The 14,026-nt window shown below is 42.6% G+C and overlaps 1 protein-coding gene across 2 annotated transcripts in view; it reads left to right on the forward strand.

Annotated features, from left to right (window-relative positions):
• LOC146834639 (di-N-acetylchitobiase-like) overlaps nucleotides 1-14,026 on the forward strand; it is a 149,737-nt gene that overhangs the window by 109,760 nt on the left and 25,951 nt on the right. For both annotated transcript variants that reach the window (XM_085602109.1, XM_085602108.1), the window contains exon 4: nucleotides 3,149-3,311. In XM_085602109.1, coding sequence (XP_085458235.1) covers nucleotides 3,149-3,311 — 163 coding nt within the window. The remainder of the gene's footprint in view (nucleotides 1-3,148; nucleotides 3,312-14,026) is intronic.

Below are 14,026 nucleotides of genomic sequence, written 5' to 3' on the forward strand. Positions count from 1 at the left end.
TGCAATTCGACCAGCATTAGACTCCTATGCCTATCCTGACAGATGTGTCACTGCTGGCTTGTGGAAGTAATCTGGGAGAGATGGAGAGCAGAGGACTCTGGTCTCTGGTAGAGCCCTGTTCCACATCAACCTATTAGTGTTGCAGGCCATTCACCAAGAGTTAAAGGTCTCTTCACCATCCAACAAAGGAAGGCTGGTTCAGGTACTCATGCACTGCACAACCGCCATGTGGTACTGCAACAAGCAGGTGGAATGTGGTCCTGGGTCCCAAGTCCTGTGCCAAGAGGCTCAGCACCCCTGGACCTGGCGGAGTCGTCAGGACATCTCCCTGCTTGCCACACACCTGGTGGGATCTATAAATGCCAGGTTGGACAAACTCAGCCAGCAATGCTGACAAATGACAGTTACACTCTAAGGTGGCGCAGGGCAGCTTCTAACAAGGGGGAGAAACCTGGCTTGATCTCATGGCCATGCCAAAATGTCAACACTTGTGCACTGGAGTTCCTAATAGGGCTCTCCCTTGGAGACGCATTCCAATTAGGGTGGAGTTTGACTTTCTGTACGCCTTTCCACCTTTTCCTCATCTCCCAGGAGTTCTGAAGAAGATCCGTAACGTCCAGGCCTAGGTTATCCTAGTGGATCTGGGCATAAGTATCTGTCCACTCAGAGTGCTCTTTTGGGAGGCTCTTCAGTCATAGCAGCAGGGCAGGGTCTTGCACCCAGGCCTGTGCAATCTACACCTCAATGCATGAAGATTGAGCAGCTGCTGTTGACTGCATTTCACCCTCTTCATGGATGTCATTTAGGTGGCCAGGCACCCATTTAAAAAAATCTACTCTGGGTGCTTGGGCAGGCTTATGGCCCTGTGTGGTGCCTGCAATATGGACCCATTACCGGCAAAGCTGTTGAATGTCTTATTGCTTGTGTTGTCTTTAGTCCAGCAACGCCTGGCAGTTGACAACTGTTAAAGGGTCTTTGTCAGCCCTTTCTGCCCTTTTGTGTTTACTGGACCAACCCTCTGTGTTTAAGTCAGCTGTTTTGATGTGTTTTCCTAAAGGTTTAGTATATATGTTTCCACCTAAATCCTGCGTGATGTTTCAGTCGGGCCTTAATATGGTTCTCACATTTCTTATGTGCACCCCATCTGAGCCAATGCACAACTATCCTTTACGTCTCCTGACTCTCAAAACTGTTTTTCACATTGTGATATTTTCAGCTTGTTGTGTGAGCAAGATTGAGGCTCTTTCAATACGCCACCTTTTTTCCTGACAAACTGATGTCATGGACTAGAGCAACGTTCCTGACAAAGGTGACTTCCTTTCCTGTCAGACATTCTATTACTCTTCTGGCATTCTTTCTCCACCTTAATCATCTATCGTTTGGACTCCAAAGGAGTGCTGAGCTTTTACATCGATCGTACCAAGGACCATCGGGTGGACGATCAGCTCTTTGTAGGGTTCTCTGGGGCAAAGAACGGAAAGGTGGTGTGAAAGCAGACCCTATCACAATGTATAGTCCTCTTAATTCAGATCTGCTATGTTTTGGTGAATAAGCAGCCTCCAGAAGCTCTGAATTCTCATTCCACCGTAGTCAAGGCTGCTAACACTGTGTTGGCACGTGGAGCCCTTGTCCAGTATATCTCTCAAACTGCTACGTGGGCATTAGTGAACGTGTTCACAAAGCACTATTGCCTTGACAGGCAGGTCCATTGGGATGGGCATTTCTGTCATGCAGGTTGTTTTGGACAGAGCTGGTACACAGACCCACCACCACCTTGGGTGGTACTGCTTTAGTATCCATTCACAAAGTGAGGAATCTACGGTTAGAAGTATAGGTTACATACCCACGAAAACTATCTTTCTGGGAGATACTCTGTCTAATTTTAGATTCCTCACCTCCTTACTTAGAAAGGTCCCAATCTAGAGATCTGCACACTGTCACATCTGGTTATTAAGCTCCTTGTCCGAGGACTTGGACAGATTCAAGAAAGAAATGGCATCACAGCAGATGTGGCATCTATATGCATCTCTGATGTCACTTTCAATGCGGGACTGATCTGACATCAGCCGCCTGACCCCTCATACTGGCTTATGAAAGCAACGGATCCAGTCTGCCACCTGTGGGTTTTCATAAGGTGAGGAATATGCTGTTGGAGTATCCAAAAGAGCATTACCAAAGGTAAGTAAGTTGTTTGTAATGCCAACCCGTAGTGCCAATCCTACCCATATGCCTCACAATAATCCTAAACAAATGTATTTGTCATTTAAATTAAATGAATTCAAATTTATTTTTAGACTTCATGGTACAATAATTTTGGTCTTATCTGTAACACTAATCATTGTTTAATGTTTTCTGTTTAATTGTATTAAAATAAATAGTATTAAAATGACTTTAATTTCCAAAACTAAGGCTCCCTTTCCCTAGCCCTAATGCTGTCTCTAACTCACACCTATACCCTTACACAAATCCTAAATTTAATTCCACCATGATAAATCATTTTTTTAAATAAATAAATACAATTAATGCTAGTCCTAACTCTAAACCACATAGGTAAAATGGTCTGGATAGGTAGCAGTGCTGTGGAGGTACTAGTGTAGAGACAAAGGAGACACGTGGAAATGTTGGGTAGATTAAGAATATTCCCCACTTCCTTGGCTGTCTGTAAATGTTTACCTCAGGTGGTGGTCAGAGCACTTACAGCTGGAACCCATACCTAAAATTGTAGCCATGTCCAACCACCACATTCAGTTTCTGGTTAGCCTTTACATACAATTATTTCTTAGAAAATATTTCAGAAGACAATGGTGAGAATGGCAAATGCAAAAATTGTCTACAGCCAACTTAACAGCACCCTGAAATGTAAAAATGTGTAATGTGCTGTATTTTTCTTAGACACTAGGAAGTTATGTTTTAATATGGTGATGATGCAATGAAAAAACTTTGTATTTCAATATCTGGTACATATAAACTACACATATGCATTTCGTGAAACACCCAGGTGGAAACACTGTTTGTGGTTTGATGGCATATTATACTCTCTAGCAGAGAGTGGAAATGTGTTCTGAAAAGTCACAATTTTTTTTAACAACTAAAAATATTTGTGTTTCAAAGTATTGCTTTTCCTAAAAGTCTCTCTTTTTATTCTCAGGTATCTTTCGATGGAACATGGTCTCCTCATGGTGCAGTAGGAAGGTGTTATAATTACAGTGCAATTGCTAATGCTTGTGACTACCTGTTTGTGATGTCTTATGATATGTGGTATTCAGTAGGAGTGGCTGGAGCCAATTCACCTTACAAAGAGGCATTAGCTGGTGAGTAGTTTAAAACTGTTCTATAAATGTGTTTTCAATGAGAAACTCTGGTACCATTTGTTTGAATAAACCTTATTTTTGGCATATTTCATGATTCATAACCACAGTCATTCCATGTGACATAACCATGCTGTTTTGAGTTTTTCTATTCCCAGATATTGCCAAATCTCTATTTTTCACAGCTTCTCTAGAAGCAAAATGAGTAGCATGATACCAGAATGGGGGCTAGCGGAGACTATGTTAAACAACTTGGAAGTCTCATGAAAGAGAAAGCAAAATAACAAGTATAATGTGCTGCTAATATGATACAATTTTGTCTGCTTGGTTTCCTTCAGGATGTACCGTTTGGATGCATGTTCTTCTAAAACGTTTCATGTATTATTGAGGCTAAATTTTATTTATACTATTGCATGCGTGGAGTGATGCATGAATTGCAGGAGGTTGGGGAAGGCTGGATCCGCAAGAAGTGTAGGTGGGCAAGAAAGCTAATCAAAAATGTAATTCTACTCAATTCTGTTGTTTACAACAGATATAGAAGAACCAGGTATCATTTTCGAAATGTATATTTTCATGTCTTGCTTGAGACAACACATGCTATCTCTTACAAGACATTTTGTTTACTTACTGCGTGCTTCAAGCCCACTTATTGCTTACCATTGGTTGGCATATCACCACTTAGATTTCCTTGCTTCTCTTTGGTCAACATGAGCCAGCATCACATCCTCTTTGTGTGTTTCTCCCTCCCTGGAGCCTGGCCCAAGTACGTGTGCCTTGCCCAGTGTCCTACCACTGTTCTTGCTTTCAGGGCTATATTCTTCTTTTAGCTTCAGTACTCCATAAGAGTGCATTCTTTTGCAGGCCATCTTCTCCCCACCCGTCTTGCTCCGCATTGTTGTGCTGACTATTGTTCCCTTTTGGCTTGACATGGCCACTTTCATTGAGCAAGAAGGATGGTTGAGTTCTTACTTTCCATCTGTGACACTTGCAATTCCTACTTTTTCGTCGTCCCCTCCCTTCAGTTTCCACCTGAGTGGTTTGTACTTTCACCTTTGCATTGACAGCTGCATAAAGCCACTGCATGTATGTTTCCCACCACATAGCCACATAGGAGCCATTTCACTAAACACCAGGGGAGGGTTCTTTGCATCATGCACAAATTGACTCACCAACAAAAATCACATCAACATCATGGAGATGCCCTAAATTAAATGCAAAATAAATTCAGCATCATATTGATATAGCTCACTGACACCCAGGCACTAACTCTTCCATGAACAACAATCCTATGTGCTTTTTAAAAATCCTAAATGGACGGGTTAAATCGCAGAAGATGATAAGGTGCCAGGGGTGAAGGAAAGCGGCAGCAGCAATATGGTGGCAGTCTATGTGACCACTTGATCATATCTAAAATATGCTTTGCTAAAACTGTCAGTTTGACAATTTTATGTACATGTGGAAGTCAAATAGAAATATTAAATTGTGCATAAAGTTTTAAGCAGTGACGTTTACCCCAACTTCTTTTAAAATACAACACTGCATTGTCTTCTATCTACTGATATGTGTGTGTAGGGCAGCTGGGAAATGCCATGTTCAATAAAACTGTATTGTGCTGCCTTTATTTTCTTTTTTCAACTTTGCATTTACATGAAACAAAATTATGAGCTGTACAACAATTCAGTTTTCCTTCAAGGTGCCCTTGCTCATCTACATGACAATCCTGAAATTCATAATAAAGAAAAGGATAACTTAAGATCTACATCCAAAAGTATTCTACGAGCAGAGTCCAGAAGCAAATTGTCTTAAGGACTGCTCAATAAGAATAAGGAAAAAGCCTTCAAAATATTTTAAGTAGAGAATCAAATAGCATTCTATCACAGAGGCAGTTTGGTATGAAAACAAGGAATGTTTGGCATACATCCTAAAAACAGCACATTTTACAGCTTTGGTTTACTTTAACAATTCAGTGCCTTCTGCCTGTCTCCATTACATGCCTGGGGTGAGTGACAGCTGAGCTTCGTGCATGCCCCCTAGACAGCCACACACAAAGGGAGCTTAGGTGTGCTTGATAGGCCATTCACATCCTGATGGGTCATCCTGGGCATGATGGAAGTGAGGAGTTCCCACACAAAAAGCTGCATGCCCCCACCCCCTGTAGTAAGTCTGGAGCCAGGGCAGGGACTCTATACCCTGCAAAGTCTTTCTTTGAAGTCTTCCCCGCTTCAAAGGCACAACTGGGTAAAAGTGTTGGACCTCTGACACCACCAACTCTTGCCTTGCTGTGTTGCCCTGCTGCCTGCTGCTCTCTCTCTCTGCCTGGGTGAGAAGGGTTGGACCTACACCACTTGAATCCAGAGTGACTCCAAGAGCTTGCTGGCTTGCCTCCTATTGCCTAAGTCTCAGGATCACTAAAGACTTACAATCTTTCTGTTTCAACTCCTGGGCTCTTCTGCTTGTGAGTCTGTCCTGCCATGTGGTGCTACCCCAGTCTCGGACCCTTGCAAGTAAACCTCAGGTTTGCTCCAGTGGAACCGACGCATCACCTGCTGTGGGAGCAAAATTGACCCATTGCCGCTGTTGCAGGAACCAAACCTGTGCATCGTGGTAGGAACCTCCCCATCTAACAACGGCCTCGGAACCAACGAATCACCGCCACAGTGTGGAAAAAATCGATGCATCGCCCCTACAGCATAGATTAACTCAGTGCATCACCTTCAGAGCCACTGCGACCGGTACCGGCGCTTCGCTCAACAGAACTAAAACATCTCGTACTGCAACAAGGATCAAGGTAGTTTTGCTCAGTGGTCCTTGCATGAGTCATGTATCCAGCCTGCGCTCCATCAGTGGCGGCCTGATTTCTCGATTTTGTCGCAGTCCAGCATGACTAACTAACTCTTTGAGCACCATTTGCCTCTTAGAGCTATTTTTGTATTTAATCTTTAAAATGTATATCTCGACTTCTACACATTGGATTGTTGTCATTTTGGTTGTAATTTATTTATAAAACTATGGTTATTTTTCAAAACACTTATGGAGTCTTTTTGTGGTGTTTTCACTGTCTTACTTCTTGAAGTGTTGCACAAGTACTTTACTCATTACCTCTTAAGTTAAGCCTGACTACTCTGTGCCAAGCTACCAGAGAGAAAGCACAGAGTAGTTTAGGGGAAAGCACAGGATAATTTAGGTTGTATTGTATCCTACCCTGACTAGGATTGTGGTTTCTCCTTGGACAGGGTGCATACCTTTGCCAACCAGACACCGGATTTCTAACAAGATACATTGGCAGAAACCAATCAGCATTGTAGAAATTGTTAAGTAGAACAGGCTCAACACAGAAACCCTCCTAAAATTAATATTAAAATATGCCATTTTACATATATACCAGAAAATGATATCAAAGCTTTGCACTATTTCGGTACAATGGACTCTTCAAAATAGTCCACAGCAACAAGTGTGATTGTTGCGAGGGGTCGAAGCCCCTCTCAAGCAACAACCACAATCCTTAGTACAAAAGTCCCTAAAATAACCTGTGTTTAATCCTCTGGCAGCTTGGCACAAAAGCAGTCAGGCCTATCTTAGAGGCAATGTCCAAAGTACTTCTGCAGTACACAAACAGTAATAAAGGGAAAACACAATGCAAGAAAAAAATCCAAAACCAATTTAGAAAAATAAAGTAATCTTCAATAAATAAAATGATACCAGAATGACAAAAGTTCAGTCAGTAGAACAAACAAAATTGAAGTTTAAAGTTTCAAGTACAAAATAGTGCTAAACGGTGCACAGCACCAACAAAGGGTATTTGGGCACGCTGGACCCGAACAAGGTCACAAGTTCGGCTGACCAAGATAAAGCACAGACCAGGCACAGGACCAAGTTTAGCCCACTGGGGGTTGTACCTAATGTTCTTGGTGAGAGGTCTACGTAGTGTTGCTTCTGTTGTTCGGCGTCAGTGCCGAAGAGGCTTCCATCTGTGTGGCGAGGCTTTGCGTCTCGCCGCGTCTGTTCCAGCTGTGCTGCACAGGTTTGCTGGGCTTTGGATGGCTCTGCATTGGTTCTGATTAAGCTTTCAGCTGTGCGTGGAGGCTTGCCATGGCTTTTTGTCACTCGCGTCGGTTCCGATGAAGCTTGCAGCTGTGCGCCGAAGCTTTGCATCACACTGGATTTGATGGGACCTTCAGTTTGGCAAGTCAGATTCCAGGAACTCGGGATGCACCTCTTGGGCTTCAGGGACTCACTCCAGCAGAGGCCAGCAGGGCTCGGGCATGTCCAGTTGGAGGTTCAGGCAGGTCGTGTGTAGCAGGCCAACTGGGTAGCTGCAGGGAGGCCTCTGGAGTTTGCTTTGTCCCTGTAGCGCCGAAAATGGAGGTCAACTGACCCATGGATTCACTCACGTTTGCCTGAGATGATGGCAGAAGGTCCCGTTTTCCTTCTCAAGGTGTAGAACAGTCCTCTGGAACAAGGAAGTAATGCCTCTATAATATCCACAGGTCCAGGAGTGTACTGATGAGATCTCAGCAGGGCCAATATTTATACCTGGTGAAGCCTTTAAAGTGAGGGGACTCCCTATATTATCCACACATATTGTTCTGGAAACATCTTCTCTTCCCCTGTCAAGGCTCCAAGTAGTCTGGGATTACAAAATACTGGTGTCAAGTACGTGTGTGTGCGTGCATATGTGTGTGTGTCATTCAGCTCGATCTCTGAAAGTAAAAACTCTCCAACTGAGGTAATCCTGGACACAAGAAAATAACAACACACCCTTAGAATATCTCCCAAAACGATCAGAAATAACATTTCTGGAAAGGAAGCCCCACACCTTAAGTTAACTTGTGATTCCATCCTTAACGATGTAGTTCAAACTTTTTATATCTACCCCACCCAAAACATATACATTCTAGGAAAATAATAGTTCCCCTTTAACACTCAGGTGGCTGTAATTGGTTTAGCCAAGCCCCTAGAGTAGAAAAAACAAAACTGAAGAAACTAGAAAATACATGCCATAGAAAGCATAATCAGATGGATAAGGAGGCATATATTAGGTAAAGGTGCAAATACTATTTGCTAATTAAAAAGGCAAAAAGAGACTATTACTTGCAAAGCAATTGTCAGTGCTCAAACATTTCAAAATAATTATTTCCAGTTCTGAACTCCTTAAAAAGCCTTAGCGCCTTGAGCAAGATCATTCCCACACACATTTTGGAAGGTAAACTAGCTAATTATTTCTCTGACAAAATGAAGGGCAGCAGGTATCAGCTATCCTATAATCAAATTACGCCTGCTGGTGCCCCGGATTATAAGCAGCCTAGTGTGTGTGTGTGTGTGTGTGTGTGTGTCGGATGCAGCTCTTTGAAATGTAAGAGGGGTAGGGAACAGCCCACCGAAACTCAAAAATGGCTCATCCTGCCCCCCTTTCTCTTACTGTCTGGGAAGAATACACAATGGCTAACTGCCAAGCTATTCACAGTTATATGACCCAGGGCACTTGCTGCAGACACCCAAATGGTCAGGAAAGGAAAATGGCAACTTATAAAAGTTGCTCTTTCAGAATTGTGACCTAAAACATCTGACTTTACCATGAAACAGGATTTTAAATTACAATTCATTTAAGTCAAAATTTGACATTTCTACCTGTTCCCAATCAAAAGATAGCACTTAGCACTTATATGATAAGGTAACCCATTGTTATCCTATAGAAGCGATAGGCCTTACAGTAGTGAAAAATACATTTAGGAGTTTCTCACTACCAGGACATGTAAAACTTAAAAACACGTCCCACGTTTTACATGCAATGCACCCTGCCCTATGAGCTGTTTAGGGCCTGCCTTAGGGGTGACTTATATGTATTAGAAAGGAAGGTTTAGGCCTGGCAAAAGGTTTATTTTGTATATGAATTCATATAGGAATTAGACTCACGCACTCACTTGTGAATTGGGTGAAAAAATTTCTGTCGTTTTAATGGTGCTGGTTGGTGAATCCTCCTGAGTATGAGGATAGATAATTCACTTGATACGCTATCCCCAATTTATAAAGGGCATCTCCAATTCGCACTCAATTGTCCTTTTTAAATAAAGTTATTCAAACGTTCATCAGGGGCTTTCTCCTGAAAACATAGAAGAAACTAGAGCTTAGTACAGGTAGGTACATGAATTTAGTTCTTGTGATTAATGAACCTGTTTGCGATGTGATTGATTCTTTGTATTGCAGTCATACAAGGTCTTTTGTTAAGATGTGAGTGATAACCGGTGATTCTATGTATCGCAGTCATACGAGGTCTTTTACTAAAACGTGAGTGTTTAACCAGGATAAGTCGAGTTTAGTTATACCAAAGCTGTTAATTCGATCGTGCCCGGGTTGTGAAAACTTGTGACTTACATGCAAGTAACAATTGATTTCATGATTTTTGCTTGATCTTTTTAATGTTATTAGGGTGTTACGAAAACCTTGTACTGAAGATTTTATAGGAACAATGGAACATTATAGTGCCCGTGTTCGTCAAACTCAGGCGTTGTTAAAATGTTACGAAAACCCTGTGCTGCAGATTTAATAAAGCAAAACCAAAGGGGACAATGGACGGAGTGTTGAACATTGCAAGCACTCACCCCCAGTCAACTGATCTAGGTTTAATCCGTCCTCATTCTTTAGCTCACTCCGCCACCCCAGTTCAGACATGGCCATGTGCAAATCAGTCTGACCCTGTGCCTGATGGGAACAGTCCAGCCCGAACTGCCAAGCCATGTCTTCCGTAGACCGTAAACAAGCATACTGGGACTGGTTTCTGGCTAATCACCCGTCATCAGCCAGGCTAGCTTGAATCCATTGGCAAAGTGAGCACAGGACCCACGTCTTGGCACACCCTTCCAACTTAAAGCGAACAAAGCAAAACCAAAGGGGATAATGGTCCAGCCCGAAGTGGCTTGGCAGTTCGGGCAGGACTGTTCCCATGAGGCACAGGGTCAAGACTGATTTGCATATGGCTGGGTTCAGACTGGAATGGCATGGTGAGCAAAAAAACGATAGATTTAGGCCCAGATCTCTGTACTGGTGTGAATGTATGACATTGTTCTGCATTCTGTCCATCAACTGTTGTTTTTGCATTTGTCACTCCCGAGTGGGACGGGTATGCCCAGACGTGGGTCCCGTGCTCTCCATGCCACTGGAATCAAGCTATCCTGGCTGAAGAGGGGTGAAACCCCGAAACCGGTCCTAGGATGCTTGTTTCCAGTCCAGGGAGGAGCTGGCTTGGCATTTCGGGCTTGACTGATCCCATGAGGCACAGGGACAAGACGGATTTATATATGGCTGGGTTCAAACTGGAATGGCATGGTGAGCAAAAAAACGATGGATTTAGGCCCAGATCTCTGTACTGGGGTGAATGTATGACATTGTTCTGCATTCTGTCCATCAACTGTTGTTTTTGCATTTGTCACCCCGCGTGGGACAGGTATGCCCAGACGTGGGTCCCATGCTCTCCATGCCACTGGAATCAAGCTATCCTGGCTGAAGAGGGGTGAAACCCCGAAACCGGTCCTAGGATGCTTGTTTCCAGTCCAGGGAGGACTTGGCTTGGCAGTTCGGGCTGGACTGTTCCCATGAGGCACAGAATGTATGACATTGTTCTGCATTCTGTCCATCAACTGTTGTTTCTGAAGATTTAATAAAGACAATGGGAACTATGTAATGCCCGTGCTTGTGGATATCATGCTGTTGATCACGATTAGTTGCATTTTGTGAACGCTTTATTTTGCAAGGTCGAATTGGCAGTTTAAAACTACACAGCAAACTTCAGTAGCAGGACTGGATCTTGTTTAAAAGTGATGCCTAAGTGGGTGGCCCATTAAGTGCTGCAGGCCCAGTAGCAGCATTTAATTTACAGGCCCTCAGTACATGTAGTACCATATAATAGGGGCATAGAAATACGCCAATCAGGTGTAAGTCAAATGTACGATGTGTTAGGGAGAGAGCACAAGCACTTTAGCACTGGTTAGAAGAGGTCAAGTGCACATTGTCCTAAAACTATCATAAACGAAAATCTGTAAACCGGATGGGTGAAGGTGACCCTGCAGAGAGGGCCAAGTCCAACAAACAGGAAAAGTCCTGGACTCGTTACAGAAGTAGGTACCGTTAGAGCTCAGCTTCCTCCAAAGCCATTAAAGAATTACAGTTCACCTCAACCAGCACCTCAGCATAGTGCCTATTTCGACTATTTTGTTAAAAGAAAAAACACAGTAATCATGCATGCTGTGCAACATTTCAAAGCCATGTTTCTTCAATTATCAGTTCCCCAAGGCCATATAAATCAGTTTTCATGGCATACATATGCTAACTTAAACATACAAAAATGAACATTAATCTTTAATAAGAAATCCGTGGTCACAAGTCCAAGTTACAGTTCACATGTTATATCAAAGCTACCACATGAAAAAAATAGCCAGTAGCTTACAAAATAGACTAGGCTCAGTAACACCCAACATCACCAGTTATGAAATATCCATGAGGGTTTACGTTCTGATCTATGTATAAAATCTAGTTATAATATGATATGTAGTTAATAATAAATGTACCCATATAGAATCCTGTAAGCATATGAGAGAAGGAGTGTGGTCTCACTATCTACTCATGGATTATACTTGGTTTTGCTTGATATTTGTCTCTTGATATTGAAAACTGTTTCTAAGAGTGCAGGGTATTATTAAAACAGAAGAGATTTTGGTTAGTCTCCGGGCAGATTTTGTCCAGATTGTCAGATGGAGGGAATTCCAGATCCTAGGAGCACTCCCTGCTTTAGTGCTTTTAGTCAGAACTAGCTCAGCTATTTTCATTCCCACTAAAAGACATTGGAAGGATGACTTAAAGAAGCCCTGGATGTTTTTGGTCTCATTTCTACTAGGTTGTTGAGGTTAACAAGTTTGATGTAGGATATCAATCTATTTTTAGGTCTCACCTACTAGACAACATACACACTGTCTGTTACAAGAAGTATTTTTAGATTACAGTGAGCTTAGTGCCCACCCATTGCTAACCATTTGTTGCCTTTATTGTTACTCACATTTGCTTGCTTCTTATTTATCAGCGTGTGTGGGCTTTTCTTTCTATTCTTGTGTTTATCTCTCCCCTGGAGTATGAACGCATTACTTGTTTCCTTCTCGCTTTTCAAGCAAACTTTGTTATTTATTGCTGAAGGCTGCGTCATATTGAAGGTGTGCGCAACTACAAAATGACGCGGGTGGATGTGTCAGAGCCTTTTAAAAAAATGTTTAGTTGTGATGCAGGACATCAAGGATGCTGTGAAGCTTAGCTGGATGCCATTGGCCAAGGCAGTTGGTCCCAAAGACTAGACAGTTCTTCTTAACAATGAGTTTAAGTGAGATCCCTTGGGAAAACATTAAAGCAGTATGTTAATCGCAATCCTGTAGCTGGGACTCATTGTCTGTTTTGGTGAGGTGATAGTGGATCCTCATTACTGTGTGTTTCTGAATATATTGTTGAGGCAGTAAGGGACCATGTGGGGGATGGACGGAGATTGGATTTCACTATATCCTCACGGGATGCTATAGTAAAGCAAGTGCTTTTGAGGTCAGTCAGCAGTGATCCAAATTCCTCACAATCATGGTCCAATTTGGTAGGGAGCATGCTAAGTACATAGGACATTCTGTTGCTAGCTTTTCTTGCCCTTTGGAATGATGAGATAGTGCCTCATGTTTAAGTATAGAATTTGAAAGTAACGGACAAGCAAATGGACTGAAAGTGCATTTTCCAGTTTTTCAATGCAGGTGATATTTGTGTGGTACGTTAATGATTGGGTGGGATGCACTGGAATACTGGAGGGGTTAAGGTGCAGGTGAAGTTCTGGGGTAGGTAAGTAATGAAGAAGGGAGTTCTAATTCACACCACTGCCCAGGAGCAATATAGTAGGGTCAATAGAGATCTGTAAAGTAGTACTTACTACGAGTTCAGATAAATATTTCAACTTGTCCTCTGTGTCAATTTGATTGTGGAGACAAAAGAGACAATGAGAGGTACTTCTCTGCAGGTTCTGGACATGGTTGAGATGCTACTGTCAAAGGAGACCTGAACCTTCATGGATGAGTGAGGTCATTCTTGTGGGAGAGAAGGGTCATAAACTGGAGATCGCATAGTTTAAAATGATCTGTGTGGCCAGGACCTTAATTTTGCTATTAGCAAAGATAGAGATGGATAGATTGGCTTTAGTAAGTGAGGGGGGCAATGGAAAATGTACACCCTTAGGGAATTTTAGTATTTCTGGAGATCTGCAGAGATTTTGAGAGAAATTCCACACAGGACAAGGTGGCTGGAGAGAAGAGGAGAGGCCACTGGGATGCAGTGATAATAATCTGCAATAACTGTTTTCGTAAGCTCTGCCACTCATCTGTGTTCTTAGAGAGGTTGGACAGTTATATGATTTTGTAGGAATTAGGGCCCCCTTTCTCTAGGTAATCAGAAGGAAGGAGCAATTGACAAAGTAATGTGTGATGTGTAGCTAGTGGGTGAGAAAAAACGAATACCAGTAAGAGCAAGAATGTTTTCCTGTTCTTCCTCTGTTCCAAATGTGTATCTGAGCATCACACGTCACAAAAACGGGGTAACAGAACAGGGGTGAAAACAGTTAATAGGGTCCTATTTCAGGAATTTATTTAAGAGGCACTTCTAAAAATAGGTACCTGTGTGGAGGGGTAAGTGTATTTTGAGACTCTTCAGAA

Source organism: Triturus cristatus, chromosome 4_2, assembly GCF_964204655.1.
Source record: "Triturus cristatus chromosome 4_2, aTriCri1.1, whole genome shotgun sequence".
In the NCBI taxonomy this organism is placed as follows: domain Eukaryota; kingdom Metazoa; phylum Chordata; class Amphibia; order Caudata; family Salamandridae; genus Triturus; species Triturus cristatus.